A 15,339-nucleotide genomic window follows, 5' to 3' on the forward strand; every position below is an offset into this window, starting at 1 on the left:
TTCCAGTTCCCTGCTCTGCTGATATTTTTGTATGCAACTGCTACACGAACTCCTCCACTTCCTCTCCACTCCACCTCCCAGTAACAACATCCAGTCAGACTCTCTCTACTCAGGACCTGAGACCATGAAGTGAATCTGTCTGGGTGACTAGAATAAGACTGTTGTTGACTCATTCCTGTTGCTTTTCTGTTTCCCTCAGATAATAACAGATATGTATTTGCTGTGTTTGGATCCAGTGTGATTTCTTGTGAATATTTTAAGAAGTCAGCTCTGGTCCTGGGCTCTGGTTGTGACAGTGAAACATCCACTTGAGTCACTGTCAGTGAGATGTTTGTCCATGTTTCTCTCAGAATGTCCTGTAGTTTATCTCTGAGCTGTGACACAGCTGCTGTCACATCCTCAAAGTAGCTCAGAGGACGGATATTGATGCTGGATGAGTCTGTAGATTCACTACAGTTAGCTTGTAACTGGCAGTAGCTGGCACAGTGTCAGTGGTTGTGCTAATACTAACTCTCTCTCTCTGTACTGACAAGGTTTCAGGTGTATTTAGACCCGCCCCCCCAATCCCCACAAAATGACAGGATTGGTTCCTTAGGTTGTGTCTTAATCTGTTTTTGTGAGACTGTCATTGGTTCACTGCAGTTCAAGGTGGAAATTTCAGCTCATGATGTGTTGATGTGATGAATCTAAGTCCAGTATTCTCTCTCTCTTTCTCTTTGGCTCTCTGTCTGCTGTTTGCTGTTGAGCAGGTAGTGGACAGTGGCATTTCAGTGTTGTCTTTCTTAAAACAGCTGCCTGCTGCTGTTTTGAGAATGGTGAGAGTGAACCAGAACAGTAAGTTGTGGTCCAGACACATAAACAATGAGCTGAAACTCACTGTGAAGCTGAGGACAGCTGCAGATTCCACTCTCAAGTAAACATAGGTCGTTTAAAGCATTTATTCGAAAGGACAGTGTCTGACTCTGACTGTTATTTTACCTCTGTCACGTCCATCTCTCCTCCAGAGAGGTTCATTGAGAACGTTTTGAAGAACGCTGGGAGGCAGCATGTGGACGTGGACGACCTGACACCACAGGACCTGGATCAGCTGTCCAGCCTGATCGCCGACGCCCTGCAGGTGGTCGACCAGGACCAAGGAATCAACAGGGGCCTGACTCGCATGAGAACTGGACCGAGAGACCTGGAGGGAGAGCTGAGGAATGGGGAGGGAGAAGAGGAGGAGGCTGCCAGAGATGAGGAAGAGGAGAAGTTGTTGGAGACTGCTCCAACACTGAAACCACAGGGGAGCACTTCTAAGATGCCGGCAGCACTTCAAGGTAATTTCATAGTGATTCATTTTGTTTTTACACAATTTAAGTATTGAGCAGACGCTGAAAAGCAAGTGTATGGTATACACCCAATTCTGTATGTCGAAAAAAAAAGAAAAAAAAAAAGGAGCTCTCAAATAACTCGGCACAAGAGTGCAACATAAAAATCAATGTGAAAATGAATAGGCATCCTGTTCAGCTCAGAATAAACGGAGTCAGTTTTAATGGTTCACTGTCCACTGAGACCACTCCGACTGAAAATGTTTACACTACAAGTAAAAGCGCCAACAAATACCTTAAAAATGGCTAAAAAAGTACTGAACCATGTTGCACATTTACTGATAACGAGAGAAAATCAGTGAAAAACAAAATTACCACAGGAGCACATCAGTCAAATATAACACAAGGATGAGGTTGCAATCAAGAAAATATCCTTGAAATTTGAAGATCTGCAACTGGCTTTAAGCTCTTTGTGCACATTTATTATTGTGCTGTTTGATTAAAACATTCTCTCTTTCTTTACCCCTCCCTGATGAACACAAAATGTATGAATGTATTTACTCTTTCTCCCAACAGAGCGCCATACGGATACAGAAGAGCAAAATGTGAAGGACACGGTAAGCGTTCAGTTTGTGGTAAGAAAAAAAAATATTCTGTATGAGGAAGGAAATGAACCCCATGCCCTGCAGTTTTCAAAAGAACTTCAGATTGTGCAGTTGAAGGTGAAGTAACTGTCCAGAGAATGTAGCAGGAACTCAACATCCTTTGAGAAAATTCAGAATAAAGTTATACATAATATACATAATGAATCAAGTCTAGTTTTCAGAAACTTTTGGTGAATTTGTACCTTTTTTTCAATTCTGTCATCCTGTAAAGCTAGTTGTCAAACTTAATCATGTAGTACTGACATAATTTTTCAGTATGGTTTTTAGCATGTTATTCTTCTACAGATGATACTGTCACTTAATCCATACTATAGTACTTTTATTGATAAAAAGAATTCAAATTAAAAATTCCAAAAAACTACATTGTGCAAGTAAGTACTACATGAGGTTCATAGTGGGATTTGATACAATTAAATATGATCATATTGTTTCGCTAAAGTCAGTAGTCTCAGTGCTACATTTTGGACATGCTACAGTCTCCACAGATACATTGTTATACGTTGAATAGATGAATAGATCCAGACAGCAGACCTGCAACTTGCATTGTTGTTTCTGACTGAGATCCTTGTAATATGCATCTTCCTCAAGTTATCAATCTTGTTGTGTGCTTTAGGAGAAAGTTGGCAGATCCACACGAGCAACAAGAAAACTACTTACTTAGATACATAATTTCTATTTCTAAATGTCTCCTGCTGAAGGTGCTTCATTATATTACATACCTTCTAAAATTTAAAGCTACTGTTCATCAGACCAGAAATTTACCTACGGGTACAAATAAAGTAACCTACCTACTTACCTACCGACCTACCTACTTACCTACTTACCTACCTACCTACCTACCTACCTACCTACCTACCTACCTACCTACCTACCTACCTACCTACCTACCTACCTACCTACCTACCTACCTACCTACCTACCTAACTACCTACCTACCTACCTACCTACCTCATGGCTGACCAGTACTCCAGTACTTTGCACCATATAATAGAATGAATTGCAAATTATTTTAAATTGGAATGTCTCATCCTTCTTGATGAATTTAAAGGTCCCATATTGTATAAAGGTAGATGTCCATGTGTTTTTTGATTATAAATCAGGTCTAGGTTCTATATTAATACTGTGAAAGTATCAAAGCCTCAGTCCACAGAGAAATGCACACAGCCTGTTTTCAGAAACAGAGCCTTAAATCAGCCATCAGGACTTCTGTAACTTTGTGATGTCACAACAAAGCAGTCACCACTCTCAGCCATGCCCCAAGAAACAGAGCCTTAAATCAGCCATCAGGACTTCTGTAACTTTGTGATGTCACAACAAAGCAGTCACCACTCTCAGCCATGCCCCAAGCCCTGCCCACCTGGACCCACCATCCAAACTTGCAGGATTATGTTTCTCTGCCAATCAGAAGAGAGGCTCAAAGCCTCTCAGAAATGATTGTTTCTGATGCTGTTTGCTGTGTTTTGTTGTGTCTTCAATCTGTACTTTGTGTCTTACTGGTCCCAAAAATAATTTGATATTGTAAAGAAAATTAGATTTTTAAGTGCTCACAGACAGAACAAGTTTAATCAAAGTAAGCTTTTGGCTCAGGTAGCGTTGTAGTTATTCTGCTATTTGGATCTTGACAAGACGAGCAATTACCCTGAAGCTAGCAGCAGAGGAATAACAGCATATTATAGTCCCATTCAGTTTAAACTCTGACAGGTTGGCTGTTCTTTGATTTAAAGCAATTATTTCCTCATGCTTGAAGCAGTACATTGTCACCCACAGAAAAGCTCCCACCAGTTCAGTTTCAGCCGATTAGACAAAAGATCTTGATTGAACGATGTCTCATTACTGAAGTCTGATATCTGAATATGTTATTATAGAGGTTTATGAGTGTACTGTCAGAGATGTGTTTAAAGTTTTTGAAATTTGAATAATTTGTCATGGTGCTAAGCTATTTGGAGATCCTAAACAACTTAAACTGCCTGCCAAGAGTAGACAGAGTAATAAACTCACATTATTTAATTAAACTCATATCTAGAGGTATGAAAGGGAAAAAAATTTGCTACATTAATGCAAATTTTACTACAATCAAAAGGATTTCTCTTCAGATGTAGACGTAGTATCTGGTATGCTGTGTGTGTGCAGGACTTGGGCCGAGGAACTGGGCCTAGGTTGAGCCAGAAGAAACACAAACATGTGACCCAAATATTGGCCAGAGTAATTCTGCTATCTGGTAATGGGTCTGCATAATAACTACAATAATCTGGCTACAAATTCTTTACAGCACAGTAATGACAGCACAGCTATTTTCCAAATCATCCAATTTCGGCTCCTCAGACTAAATAATACCATTGTAGATCTCCCCTATGCTCTCCCCTTTAACAGGTGCAACAAGGAGACGTTAGTCAAGCCCAGTCTGTACACCGCAGCTGAAACGAGGTCTAATCAGTCAAATGAAAACACCTGTGTGTGGAGGCTGAAGCTGACCCTTTCTTACTCAGAACACTTCTTTGTCATTTTTCAGGCTGAGACTGGAGACCTCCTCACCAAACTTCTCGCCTACCTGGACAAAACCTCCTTGAACTCTTATTCCTCAGCAAGAAACCGGAACGACGTTGCCATGGAGACACCCGCAGGCCAACAGGTGGGGCTGGAGAACGTCCAGAGTCGGACCAGCGAGGCGGGAATAACGGTGCAGAAGAAGGACGCCACCCAGTCTGTGGAGGAGGTGTCAGAGGTGGAGGGCTGGATCAAGGAGGTGGCGCCCCCTCCTGCTTCCCTTGTGTACGACGAGCCGCACAAGAAGACGCTGCATGTCCCCGAGCTGCAGCTGGACGTCAAAGACAGCAGGAAGAAGGCTGACGACGATGTCTTTGGCTACGTCATCACCGACACCGAGTGAGTACGAAGCAACTGTCACAGCACTGGTACACAGGAAGTATTGATTGAATATTAGTTACTGATACTGATAAAATGATGTTGAAAAATCTCATATATCGCATCACAAACAAATTCTTTTGATAAGGAGCCTCTTAAATTTGGTTATTAAAAAATGTTATATATCTGTTCTCATACACTCAGAATATTTAGTGGACAGAATATTAAGAACCTCCTCTGAATATAATACAGTACAATTCAACAGCACCACACACTACAAAAGCCTTTAAAATGACCATTAAGTTGAATCAACACATCAACACTGAACTTTATCACCTCCAGGAGGGTAGGAGTTATTACACATTGCATTAGACTTCATTAGTTCTAGCTAGGTGTATTACAGTGTTGTGCATGAACATGTTCAATGAACAGTGCTCATTGAACATGGTGATATTTTTTGTGAACGCTGAACTAAATGAATAAGTTTACAAATGATGAACGTGAATGAGTGAATGCCGGAAAACACTTCGTTTTCAGTTTTACGGTACGCCGCATGACGTCTCCATAGACACGGCCCACCATGGCTGGTTCTAGCGGTACAGGCAGTTTTAAATGTAACTCATGTCTGGGATTCTTCAGTGGGGTACAATAATTAATTTAGTTTGAGGGTGGCAATGATTTGGGGCTGATGAAGGATGGGTCGAAGGAGGTTCTTTTGAAAAAGAATAGCGGCCTATTCATTTAAAATAGACGGAACAAATGAATGTGAACTAGTTCATTTTTGGAACTGTGAACTTAATTTTCATCTGCACGAACTGAACTTTGAACTTTTTTTTTTTTTTTAAGTGTGAACTGGCACAACACTGTGTATTAATTGTGGTAAGCTAATTTTGGCCAATAATATTAACTGGCTGATTTCTTAGTCAGTCCCTAATATTGCTGCATACATAGTTCAGTCTTTAGATGTGTTGATACTGTATCTTATTGGCTGTCTAGTCGATGACTAAATATTGTCCTGTTACCAGGTATTTTATAATGTGTACTTAATACCATTCTACATGATGGACTGATCTCTGTATTTGCATAATCAAATAATTGATCGATTCCTTACCATATACAACAGTTCATCAGGCTCACTCTGGACGTGGCAATATATAGATTAAATGAATCAGTAAGTAAAAACAACGCCATCTTTCTCCTTGATACTACTCATGGAGCCTCCCAGGGCTCGAGCATAAGAACCTCCCGTTGTCCGGGAGCCGATAAAAACAGGATCAGAGAGGATGTAATTTAATTTTGGGATAAAAATTTGGACGAGAGTTGGAGAAAAAAAGACCCTGGTAATGTTATGAATGCAGATATCTGACAACATATACACTCAAACATCGCTGCTGGTATTGATTGCCAGAGTGATTCTGGCGTCCCCTGGTTTTTCTTGCACTGAAATCTCATCTTTCGATATAAGAGGTTTTTAAGTTAGTCTTTGCTTAATCAGGAATGTAATTGAACCTAAAAGCTGAAATCTAGAAATTTAATGTTGCAGTTTTTGTTTACATTATACATCGTTGCAAACACACTAACCCTGCCTGAACAAATGTTGTGTGTGTGTTTGTGTGTGTGTGTGTGATTTGTGTTTTATTTATCTTAAAAGTCACTTTGAGTAATTGAAACTAATAATAACGTAGAAAAACAAAGACTTTAAATTCGGGATGGTCCACATTCATTTCAGGGACAGATTAGATTGTGTGGTTCTGCGTAAATGGTGAAAATAATTAGTTAGGAGCCCTGAGCCTCCATGTGTAATGGAGATCAGAGCTGTTGTTGATATAAAGGATGGAGTCAGTGGTGTTTACTTACCTCTGACATCTTGAGTCTGGTATGAATTTGGGGTGGAGGAGATACCTTCCTGCTGTATAAGAAGACAGATAAAGAGTTCATATCTCTATAATTCTCTGAATGCCTGTGTAGTATTGTCCCACTGTATGACAGATTGGTAATCCTGGGTGATTTTAATATCCATGTCTGCTGCCCAGGCAAACCTATGGCAAACAAATTCAAACATGTCCAGGACTCTTTTGGCCTCTTTTCTCTTTTCTCCAGCGCGTAACTGGAGCCACCTATGTGCTAGGACATACACTTGACCTCATTATGTCATTTGGCCTCACTATTGACAAACTCAGAACTGAAGATGCATGCTTCTCGGATCATAATCCAATAGTTTTCAGTACCACCCTATCAGGTCCCCGGCTTAGTGTCGAAACATCGAGTTACTACTCTTGCCATATAAATTGTCTCACTGCACTTCACTTCGCAGAAGAAAGGCCATCACAACCTCCATCTCTTCTACTGCAGAGCCTCTTCTGATCCCAGATAAATTGATCTCCCTCTTCTACTCCTCCTGCTCAGCTATCCTGGACTCCGTAGTCCCCCACAAATATCGACATCCCAAACTTAAAACCTATCAGTGGCTGGGTGATTCAGCCTGCTCCCTCAGGCAGGCCTGTTGTAGAGCTGAACGGAGATGGAAAAAAGATCACCTCTCAGTCTCACTGGAAATATTTAAAAATTGTCTGCCAATTTTCAAACAGCAGCCAAGAAAGCCAGAGCTAAGTATTTCTCTGAGATCATCAGTAAACATTCTAACAGACCAAAAATTTTGTTCAGGGCTATCAATTCTATCCTCGCTCCCCGCCCCTCCCACAATATCGACGCCTCTGTAAACTCCTGTGAAAAGTTTTTCACAGAAAAAATTTGAAACATCAGATCACTTTTCTCTCCCTCTCTCTTCGGCCCATTTCTAGACTGCTTTTATTGCAAAATTACTGGGAAAAATTGTTCTGTCACAACTGCACTCGTTTTCTGAATACCAACAAGATCCATTCCAATCAGGGTTCAATGCCCTCCACAGCACAGAAACAGTTCTGTTAAAGGTAACCAATGACCTACTGCTCACTGTTGACTCCAGGAAAAACACCTTCCTCATTCTACTAGACCTTAGTCCTGCCTTTGATTCAGTTGACCATGACATCCTTTTAACAGTCTAGAACAGTGGGTTGGTATTAAGGGTACTGCTTTAAACTGGTTTGGATTCTACCTCAAACACAGGACTTTCTCAGTGGCTATAGACTAGTCCTCCTCCTCCTCTGCCCCTGTCACCAGTGGGGTTCCCCAGGGATCCATCCTCGGGCCAGTCCTATTGAGCCTAAACATGCTGCCCTTTGGATACATCATCAGAAAACATAACATCTCGTGCCATTTCTATGCTGATGATCCACAGCTCTACCTCCCACTAAAACCTACAGACTCCCTTCAACCTCTCCCGAACTGCTTTAATGACATCAAGGCCAGGATGGCAAACTACATCCTTCATTTAAACCCACCTCACAAGTAATCTTCTCCACCTTAGCCCATATGTGAAACCTCACGCTAAAAACCTGTGTGTAACCCTTGATTCCAAGCTCTGCCTTGATAAACATATCACCTCCGTTGTTAAAAGTAGTTACTTCCAGTTAAGAACCATCTCCGAACTCAAACCGATTCTGTCCTTCAATGTAATCCACGCTTTTATCACTTCTTGAACACAGACACTTCTTGTATTAGGGTTTCATCAAACCTTCGTATCTCACTTGCAGTTGGTCCAGAATGCAGCTGCTAGGATGCTGACTGGCACTAAAAAACACAAGCACATTACCCCAGTCTTAGCCTACCTTCACTGGCTTCATGTTGACTTCAGAATTCAATTCAAGACCCTGCTGATTACCTTTAAGGCTCTCAATGGTCAGGCCCCACCTTACATCTCAGATCTCATCCACTGGCACTCAGCTCCTAGATCCCTTAGATCTCAAAGCTCATGTATATATTTATCTAACGTAAGTCTACAATATAAACATATATACTTAAACATACATATTTGTATGGACTAGACATATATGTCAATATATGAAATTATTCCAATTTCTAATACATTTCATATATAATTTTTACATTTGTGTTTTTATTTTGTATGTACATATATGTCATATATGGAAATTCGATATATGTACATATGTATTTATATGTTCTTTGTTGTTGCTATCAGGGAGAACTCCAGTTTCTCACTCACCATGAAATGGGTGAACCAGCCTTTCATACTTAGAAAGTAGATTAAATATTACCAAAGAGGACACTGCATGTCATCTCCTTCCTTCATTCTCATTCACACAAGGGGCAGATTTATTTTCATATTAGTTCCTCTGATCCTCAGTTTGAGATTGAAGGTCTAGAAGCAACATGTGTTATTCTGGTTTAAGAGCTTTGTGGCTCGTCCGTCCGTTCATGAATGACGCCGTCACTCAGAGCGACACAGCGGAGAAGCCACAAGTGTTGCCTTAGAGAGGAAAACATGTCTTTGATGTTGTTGTTGAGGTCACACCTGAGGCTCCACTATATGTTGAATAATGGAGAGCTGTTCACAGTGTGCTCTGTGAGTCCTTTTTTTTCCTTGAACCTCCTACAGATCATTAGTAGTATACATGGTGGTTTTCAAAAGCTGAATTCAGTCAGTCAGGGCGAATCATTCCTCTTTACCCTCCTACACCAAAAAGCGGTATATCACAGCTGTTCTTGAATTAAAATCAAACAGGTGTCAGTGCAGTGTTAACCAAGCAGCCCCCAACAGCATGAACATTAAGCTTTTATGTGGAAGAGGTATTTTGTCAGCCTTAGGTAGATAAATGTCAAAGCATCTGGCTCATGTTAATAAAAGCTGATGATTTCCAGATGTAAAAGTGCTCAAATTAAGCAAGAAATCCTAATTTATAGTAGCATGTTTGTAGGAAAAGTGTTTGAAGGAGAGAGAGGAAGGATTTTGTTACAGATGCCTCATCTACTGTATGTTTATTAAATGTGCTGATGAGGTTTCTTTTACCAAAGGCTGTTTGGTTTTTGGGTGCAACACACCTTGAATGAAACACAGCAGTAGCTCAATCAATAATCGGCTACACTGATTGGATGGCATAATTGCTGGCCCAACTTCCTTGTCATATTAAAAACTAAATCTAGCAGCAAACAACCCGGTCCCTACTTCCTGATGACAATCAATCATAGACTCTAAGAATATATATATTTTTTTTTTATTGCGGTAGTGCATTTCCACCACTTATAGGCTTTATGATTATGTATGAAATCAACTGTGGTTGTCACTGCGTTGTAATTTCTGGATGGAAATTGTAGAGCTATGAATAGGAAGAAAAAACCTGCAGCAGGCACATTGACCTGACAATATAATAACAAAAATAACAAAATATGGAGACTAAAAAGAGAACATCAGGAAAAACGACTCTTTAGCCAAATATGATACAACAAGTAAATATTTATACATACAATATATAGTGGCTTCAGACAGTATCTAGTATCTGCTCATCACCTGGGTCATACCATCCCTACGGTGGCAGCATCATGTTATGAGAAGGCCCTTCATAGCATGATGCTCCTCACCCTTCAGCACAACATTTGCACAATGCATACAGCCAAGACATCGCGGGAGTGGCCTCAGGACAAGTCTCCAGCCGGGTTTTACGTTACCGTTTTGTGCAAAATAGAAGCAATTTGTTTTTTTTTTTTTAGAAAAGTCGACAAAACACAGTTGTGAATGATCTGTGTTTCTATTGAGTGATGTTATTTGAATAAAGCTAGGTTTTCTCTTTTATTATATTACTTGGTCAAATAGTCTGAAAAACCACCACCAAATCCATTTTTTGCAACATTTAAGAATTTTTTTTTATACTAGTCTATATCTAGTCTACCAGATTTCTTTTTGGTTCATTTTACATGACAAGAAGTGCAAGAAGGACAGTGGCCTCAAAAAGTGGCAGATGCATCAATTCTGTTAATATACAACTAATGAATCTGACTAATCTAAAAAATGAATCGATAAAATGTCCACTGACATTGTCTTTGCCACCAAAATATCAGATGTTGCAGTACAATATGTTCTTGTAGTGACTACAGCCTTACTAAACCTTTTTTATGGTCATGTTTAGGCACGTTGTTAAGGTTATGGAAAGATCCTGGTCTTGGTTTAATACAGAAAAAAAGTCCAAAGTGACTTGAAGCAGGAGGCACCGCGATCTTTCTCTAACCTTCAACAAAGCGCTCTTGTTGCCCAAAGCTAAACACAGACTCAGGATGCAAAGCCTGGTCTCTGGTGTCAGATGCTGCACTTTGTACGCCCACCATCCACCACAACAATCTCCCGGCAACTCTGTCGAGGTCCATAAATGAAGTGCTTCATTCACACACACACACACACACACACACACACACACACACACACACACACACACACACACACACACACACACACACACACACACACACACACACACACACACACACACACACACACACACACACACACACACACACACACACACACACACACACACACACACACACACACACACACACACACACACACACACACACACACAAACACACAAAAAGCTTCTGAACATAATAACACATGCAAGCTTAAAGATTTCTCTGTAACCTGTGCAACAGTCAAGGATCAAGCTTTAAAAAGACGTTGACAGATTTGACTGACAGTGACAAAGTGAGACGAGCGCAAACAAAAACAAAAAGAACATGAAAACCTCTCAGTGGAAGTAACCAGAGCATTGTCATGTAGCACCACATTGCTTATAAGAAGACGCAGATTGAGGAAATAGGTTTTCAGGGCCTTTAGGAAATGCTCATCAAGTTGTTCCAAGATCAGACATCTTGTTTTCTGTAATACCCCCCCCCAGTGAAGACTCTCGGCAGACGCTACAGTTTACAGATGTCCCCTTAATACCTCATATGTAGACTATTGGTAAATGCAAAAATTTACAGATGTTGCCTGAATGTCTTATGTGCAGGAAATCGGTAGACGCTAGCTACTGCACACATCATCATCATCAGCATCATCATCAGGGGCTCTACTTAGATGGGTTTGGGGCAGCGGCAGGGCACTGTATGGTGCTTTAATGGGAGGTTTAAGGGGATTTATAGTTGTCATTGCGAATTGCTGGTTGCTCAGGAGAAGCACCTCAACATTTTTCTTATAAATATGTTGTTAAAACTTGTTAGATGGAAGCTGTGTTCCCACGGTGAAGCTGATAAAAGGCAGGTTTTCACATGTTTGAGCTTGGTGGAAAATCTTCAGTCAGCAGAAACTATACTTTGACAGGACTTGACACAGCAGTTCTGTCAGATACCAAGGTATAACTCCTGTAACTTCATGAAACAGACTTGGGAGCCGTGCCGCTCTGATCACAGGTGAACTGGAGGGTTTAAGTTGTCCGCAGTCACTTTTGCACAGCGGATGTCAGTCTTCAGTGTCAGCTCAGTAGATTCCTCTCTAACCCTTTACTATGACTCCTCAAAGGGTGTCTTGACATAACCGTGAGATCGCCGAACTTCAAAAGAACACCAAAGTTGTCCTTGACAGCTTGCATTGTGTCAAATCTCTCCTCGAGAGAGAGCGAAGTGCAGCGTCAACCACAAGATGGAAGAATACCACTTCAAGACTTTGTATCACAATGAGGCCGATGAAGAGTCTCTTTCTCTCGAGTTACAAAGCTTCCTCAGTACAAGAGTGGTGTCGTTTAAAACCCTTTACTGTGTGAAAGACACGTGGTTTTCAGCTTATCTGACATTCGCCCTTATTCAATGAGGGGCTCAAAAGACTTTCATTTACCTCAGTGTCGTACTTCCAATCATCAATTTTTAATCAGATTTAGAGTTGCTCATCTCTGGAATTCACTTTGAAATGGTCTTTAATAACTTTAGAAACACTTAAAAAAAAACAAAAATTTTTTTATCTAAATAGAATTTTGTGTGACTATGTATTACATCTCTTGCACATTATAGTGTTCAAACTTCCGTCTTGATTTATAATTATTATTATTATATTTTGTTATTTTCTTTTCTATTTTCTATATCTATTTGATGTTGTATTGCTTTATGTAGTATGTTTTTAGCGACTTGTTGAAATGAAGGGGAGACTTTGAAATAAGCCCTCTAGGCTTCCTTCCTCTCTTTTTTACTGTGTAATATTTATTTGTAACTTCCGTGCAACTAAACTAAACTGACAGTGAACAAGGTTCTTTAATGTTGTCCATTTCTGAGTGTCACCATAAATAATTGAAGGTGCTGTAGATAAGAAAATCTAACAATATCTTCATCCTAACAGGAAGAACATTTACACATGAGACAAAGCTCATAAATGGCTTCTATAAAGTTGCCAAAAACTAATGATTCTGAAAAGTCAAAGAAATAAAAGGGTGTGGAAAAACACAAAATGCAAAATGCATACATCAATCATACAATTAAATATTTAATTAATATGAAGCAATAATCCAAACAATTTTAGACCATGATCCGTACATGTTTAGACTAGTTAATGTATTATTTTCAGTTAGAGATTAAAAGAATGATTTGTTAGATAAAATACATGTATATTTGACTTTTTGCTAAATCACAACTTTGATATGAATGATATACGATTTTAAAGTATTTTTTAAATTGCCCATAGAGGAGTGAAGTGCGCTGTGGTAAAAGAAATATAAAATACAAGCACTGTTGCAGGACTACAGGTGGAACAGGTGGAATGCGACAGATTAGATTCAAAGTTCTGACATTTTGGCGCCGTGGCAGGGGTGAGCGCTGATAACAGGAACCTACCAGTGGATTCAGTGTATCACCTCCTCCTGTGGCCTTGGAAGAGGAGGAGAAGGAGGAGGAGGATGAAGACAGGGTGATTCATCACAGCTGGAGGAAAACACCTGCTCCCCAACACACACTCACAGCATTTTTTTTATTTTTTTTTGCCACCCTTTAACCCAGCAACCTATAAATGCTTTTTCCATGTTTTCTTCCACACACCTGACATGAATCATGATGCACATTACTGTTGTGATTTGCATCTAAAAAAAACTATAATATTCCAAAATCTCTAAAAAATACCAACTGCTAAACTAGATTCAGTTTTTAATGCATTTCACTCCCTAATTAGCTTAATTGATAAAGGGGGTGTACAGGGTAATTGACAGAAAAAAAGGTTATGTTTTTTTTTTTTTTTGTAATCCCATAAGTGAATAATAGCTTATAATTATGTAATTTTCCAAACTACATTCACCCACGATCCCTCTGGATTTGTCACCGTCCCCTGAACATTTTGTTTCCCAGTTTTACACTCAGTGCACTCCAACAGTTTTAATTTGTAAAACTAGAAGTTAATATAGAACAAGAACAGTGTGCTCTTTCAAAGTGGTGTTATATTTGCTACTGATTTACCTCCTGCCTCCTGAATGTGACTGTATTTCCTGGAAAGGTTTTCAGCAGCATCACCTTGTTAATGTCACAATGAAGCATCTGCAGAATCAGCTCACATCTATCTGAAATCACTGCACATTGCCTGGTTTTATTTTTATGGTGGCAATTTTAAATGAGCTGGATCTTACTGGTGGCATTATTGCTGATTAGATTTAAGTGTGACAGCGTTTCTTTCACCTTCACTTTCTTTACCACCATGTATTTGCAGAGGTAGCTCGGTGTGAAGGGGTCGCTGGAGAAGCCCTCAGGGCAGGAGATGTCTTTGATGTCGGAAGAAACTGTGCTTCTTTTCTTCACTGAAACTTCTGGCTTTCCTATTACTACATCCAACAATCCTTTCCTTAGGCACTTCTGTACCCAGAGAACAGGAATCAGATTCATGTTTGACAGTCTGCAGTAACTGAACTCTGACTCTGTTCTCTCCAGGAGAACAGCGACATTGGTTATCTGATCAAACATTTAAAACAATGACAATAACCTTCCCATCCAGAAAATAAAGTTAATGAAACAGGTGATGTTGGAAGTTTGGTGGCTTAGTGACTACTTGTTGGTCGTGAAGCAACACCTTATATTAAAGCTTCCTCCACTATAGACTCTTCATTCTCTCAAAGGTGAACAAAGTGGGGGGAATTTGCAAGGTAAAGTTTACCAAAGTTGAGCTCTGCAAAAGCAACGCTAATTATCTTTACAGGAACATCCACAGATTACTGCAGTGTCACTGACATGAATTGAATTTGGATTTGATTTGAATTGGATTTTTCTAGCAGCCCTGTTAGGCTGTACGTGAGCACAGCAGTATATGAGCTCAATGCTAATATGCAGACATTTAGCAGGTATGGTATTGATTATATCCAGCGGAGTTTAGAGTGTTAATGATCTAATATTTGATAATTAGTACTTATGATTCAGGTATTTTGTCATAAACCAAAGCATTGGACAAAGTGAATTTTTGACCTGATGATGGCGCTAAAGCAAAAGTCACTGGATCATAGAAGTTGATACAACACATCCAGATGGTCATGTGACTGAATTCCACTGGAATCCATCCAGTAGTCATTGAGACATTTCACTCAACGACAAATATTAACTTAATCGTGTCGCTAAAGGAATTATCACATCAGAGGATCACTAAAGTCAGTAGGATATATCAT

The 15,339-nt window shown here is 39.9% G+C and overlaps 1 protein-coding gene across 1 annotated transcript in view; it reads left to right on the forward strand.

Moving 5' to 3' along the window:
• LOC130179228 (receptor-type tyrosine-protein phosphatase N2-like) overlaps positions 1-15,339 on the forward strand; it is a 231,040-nt gene that overhangs the window by 52,896 nt on the left and 162,805 nt on the right. The window contains exons 7-9 of the mRNA XM_056392074.1: positions 1,005-1,316; positions 1,884-1,924; positions 4,482-4,855. Coding sequence (XP_056248049.1) covers positions 1,005-1,316; positions 1,884-1,924; positions 4,482-4,855 — 727 coding nt within the window. The remainder of the gene's footprint in view (positions 1-1,004; positions 1,317-1,883; positions 1,925-4,481; positions 4,856-15,339) is intronic.

This window comes from Seriola aureovittata, chromosome 12, assembly GCF_021018895.1.
Source record: "Seriola aureovittata isolate HTS-2021-v1 ecotype China chromosome 12, ASM2101889v1, whole genome shotgun sequence".
NCBI classification, from domain to species: domain Eukaryota; kingdom Metazoa; phylum Chordata; class Actinopteri; order Carangiformes; family Carangidae; genus Seriola; species Seriola aureovittata.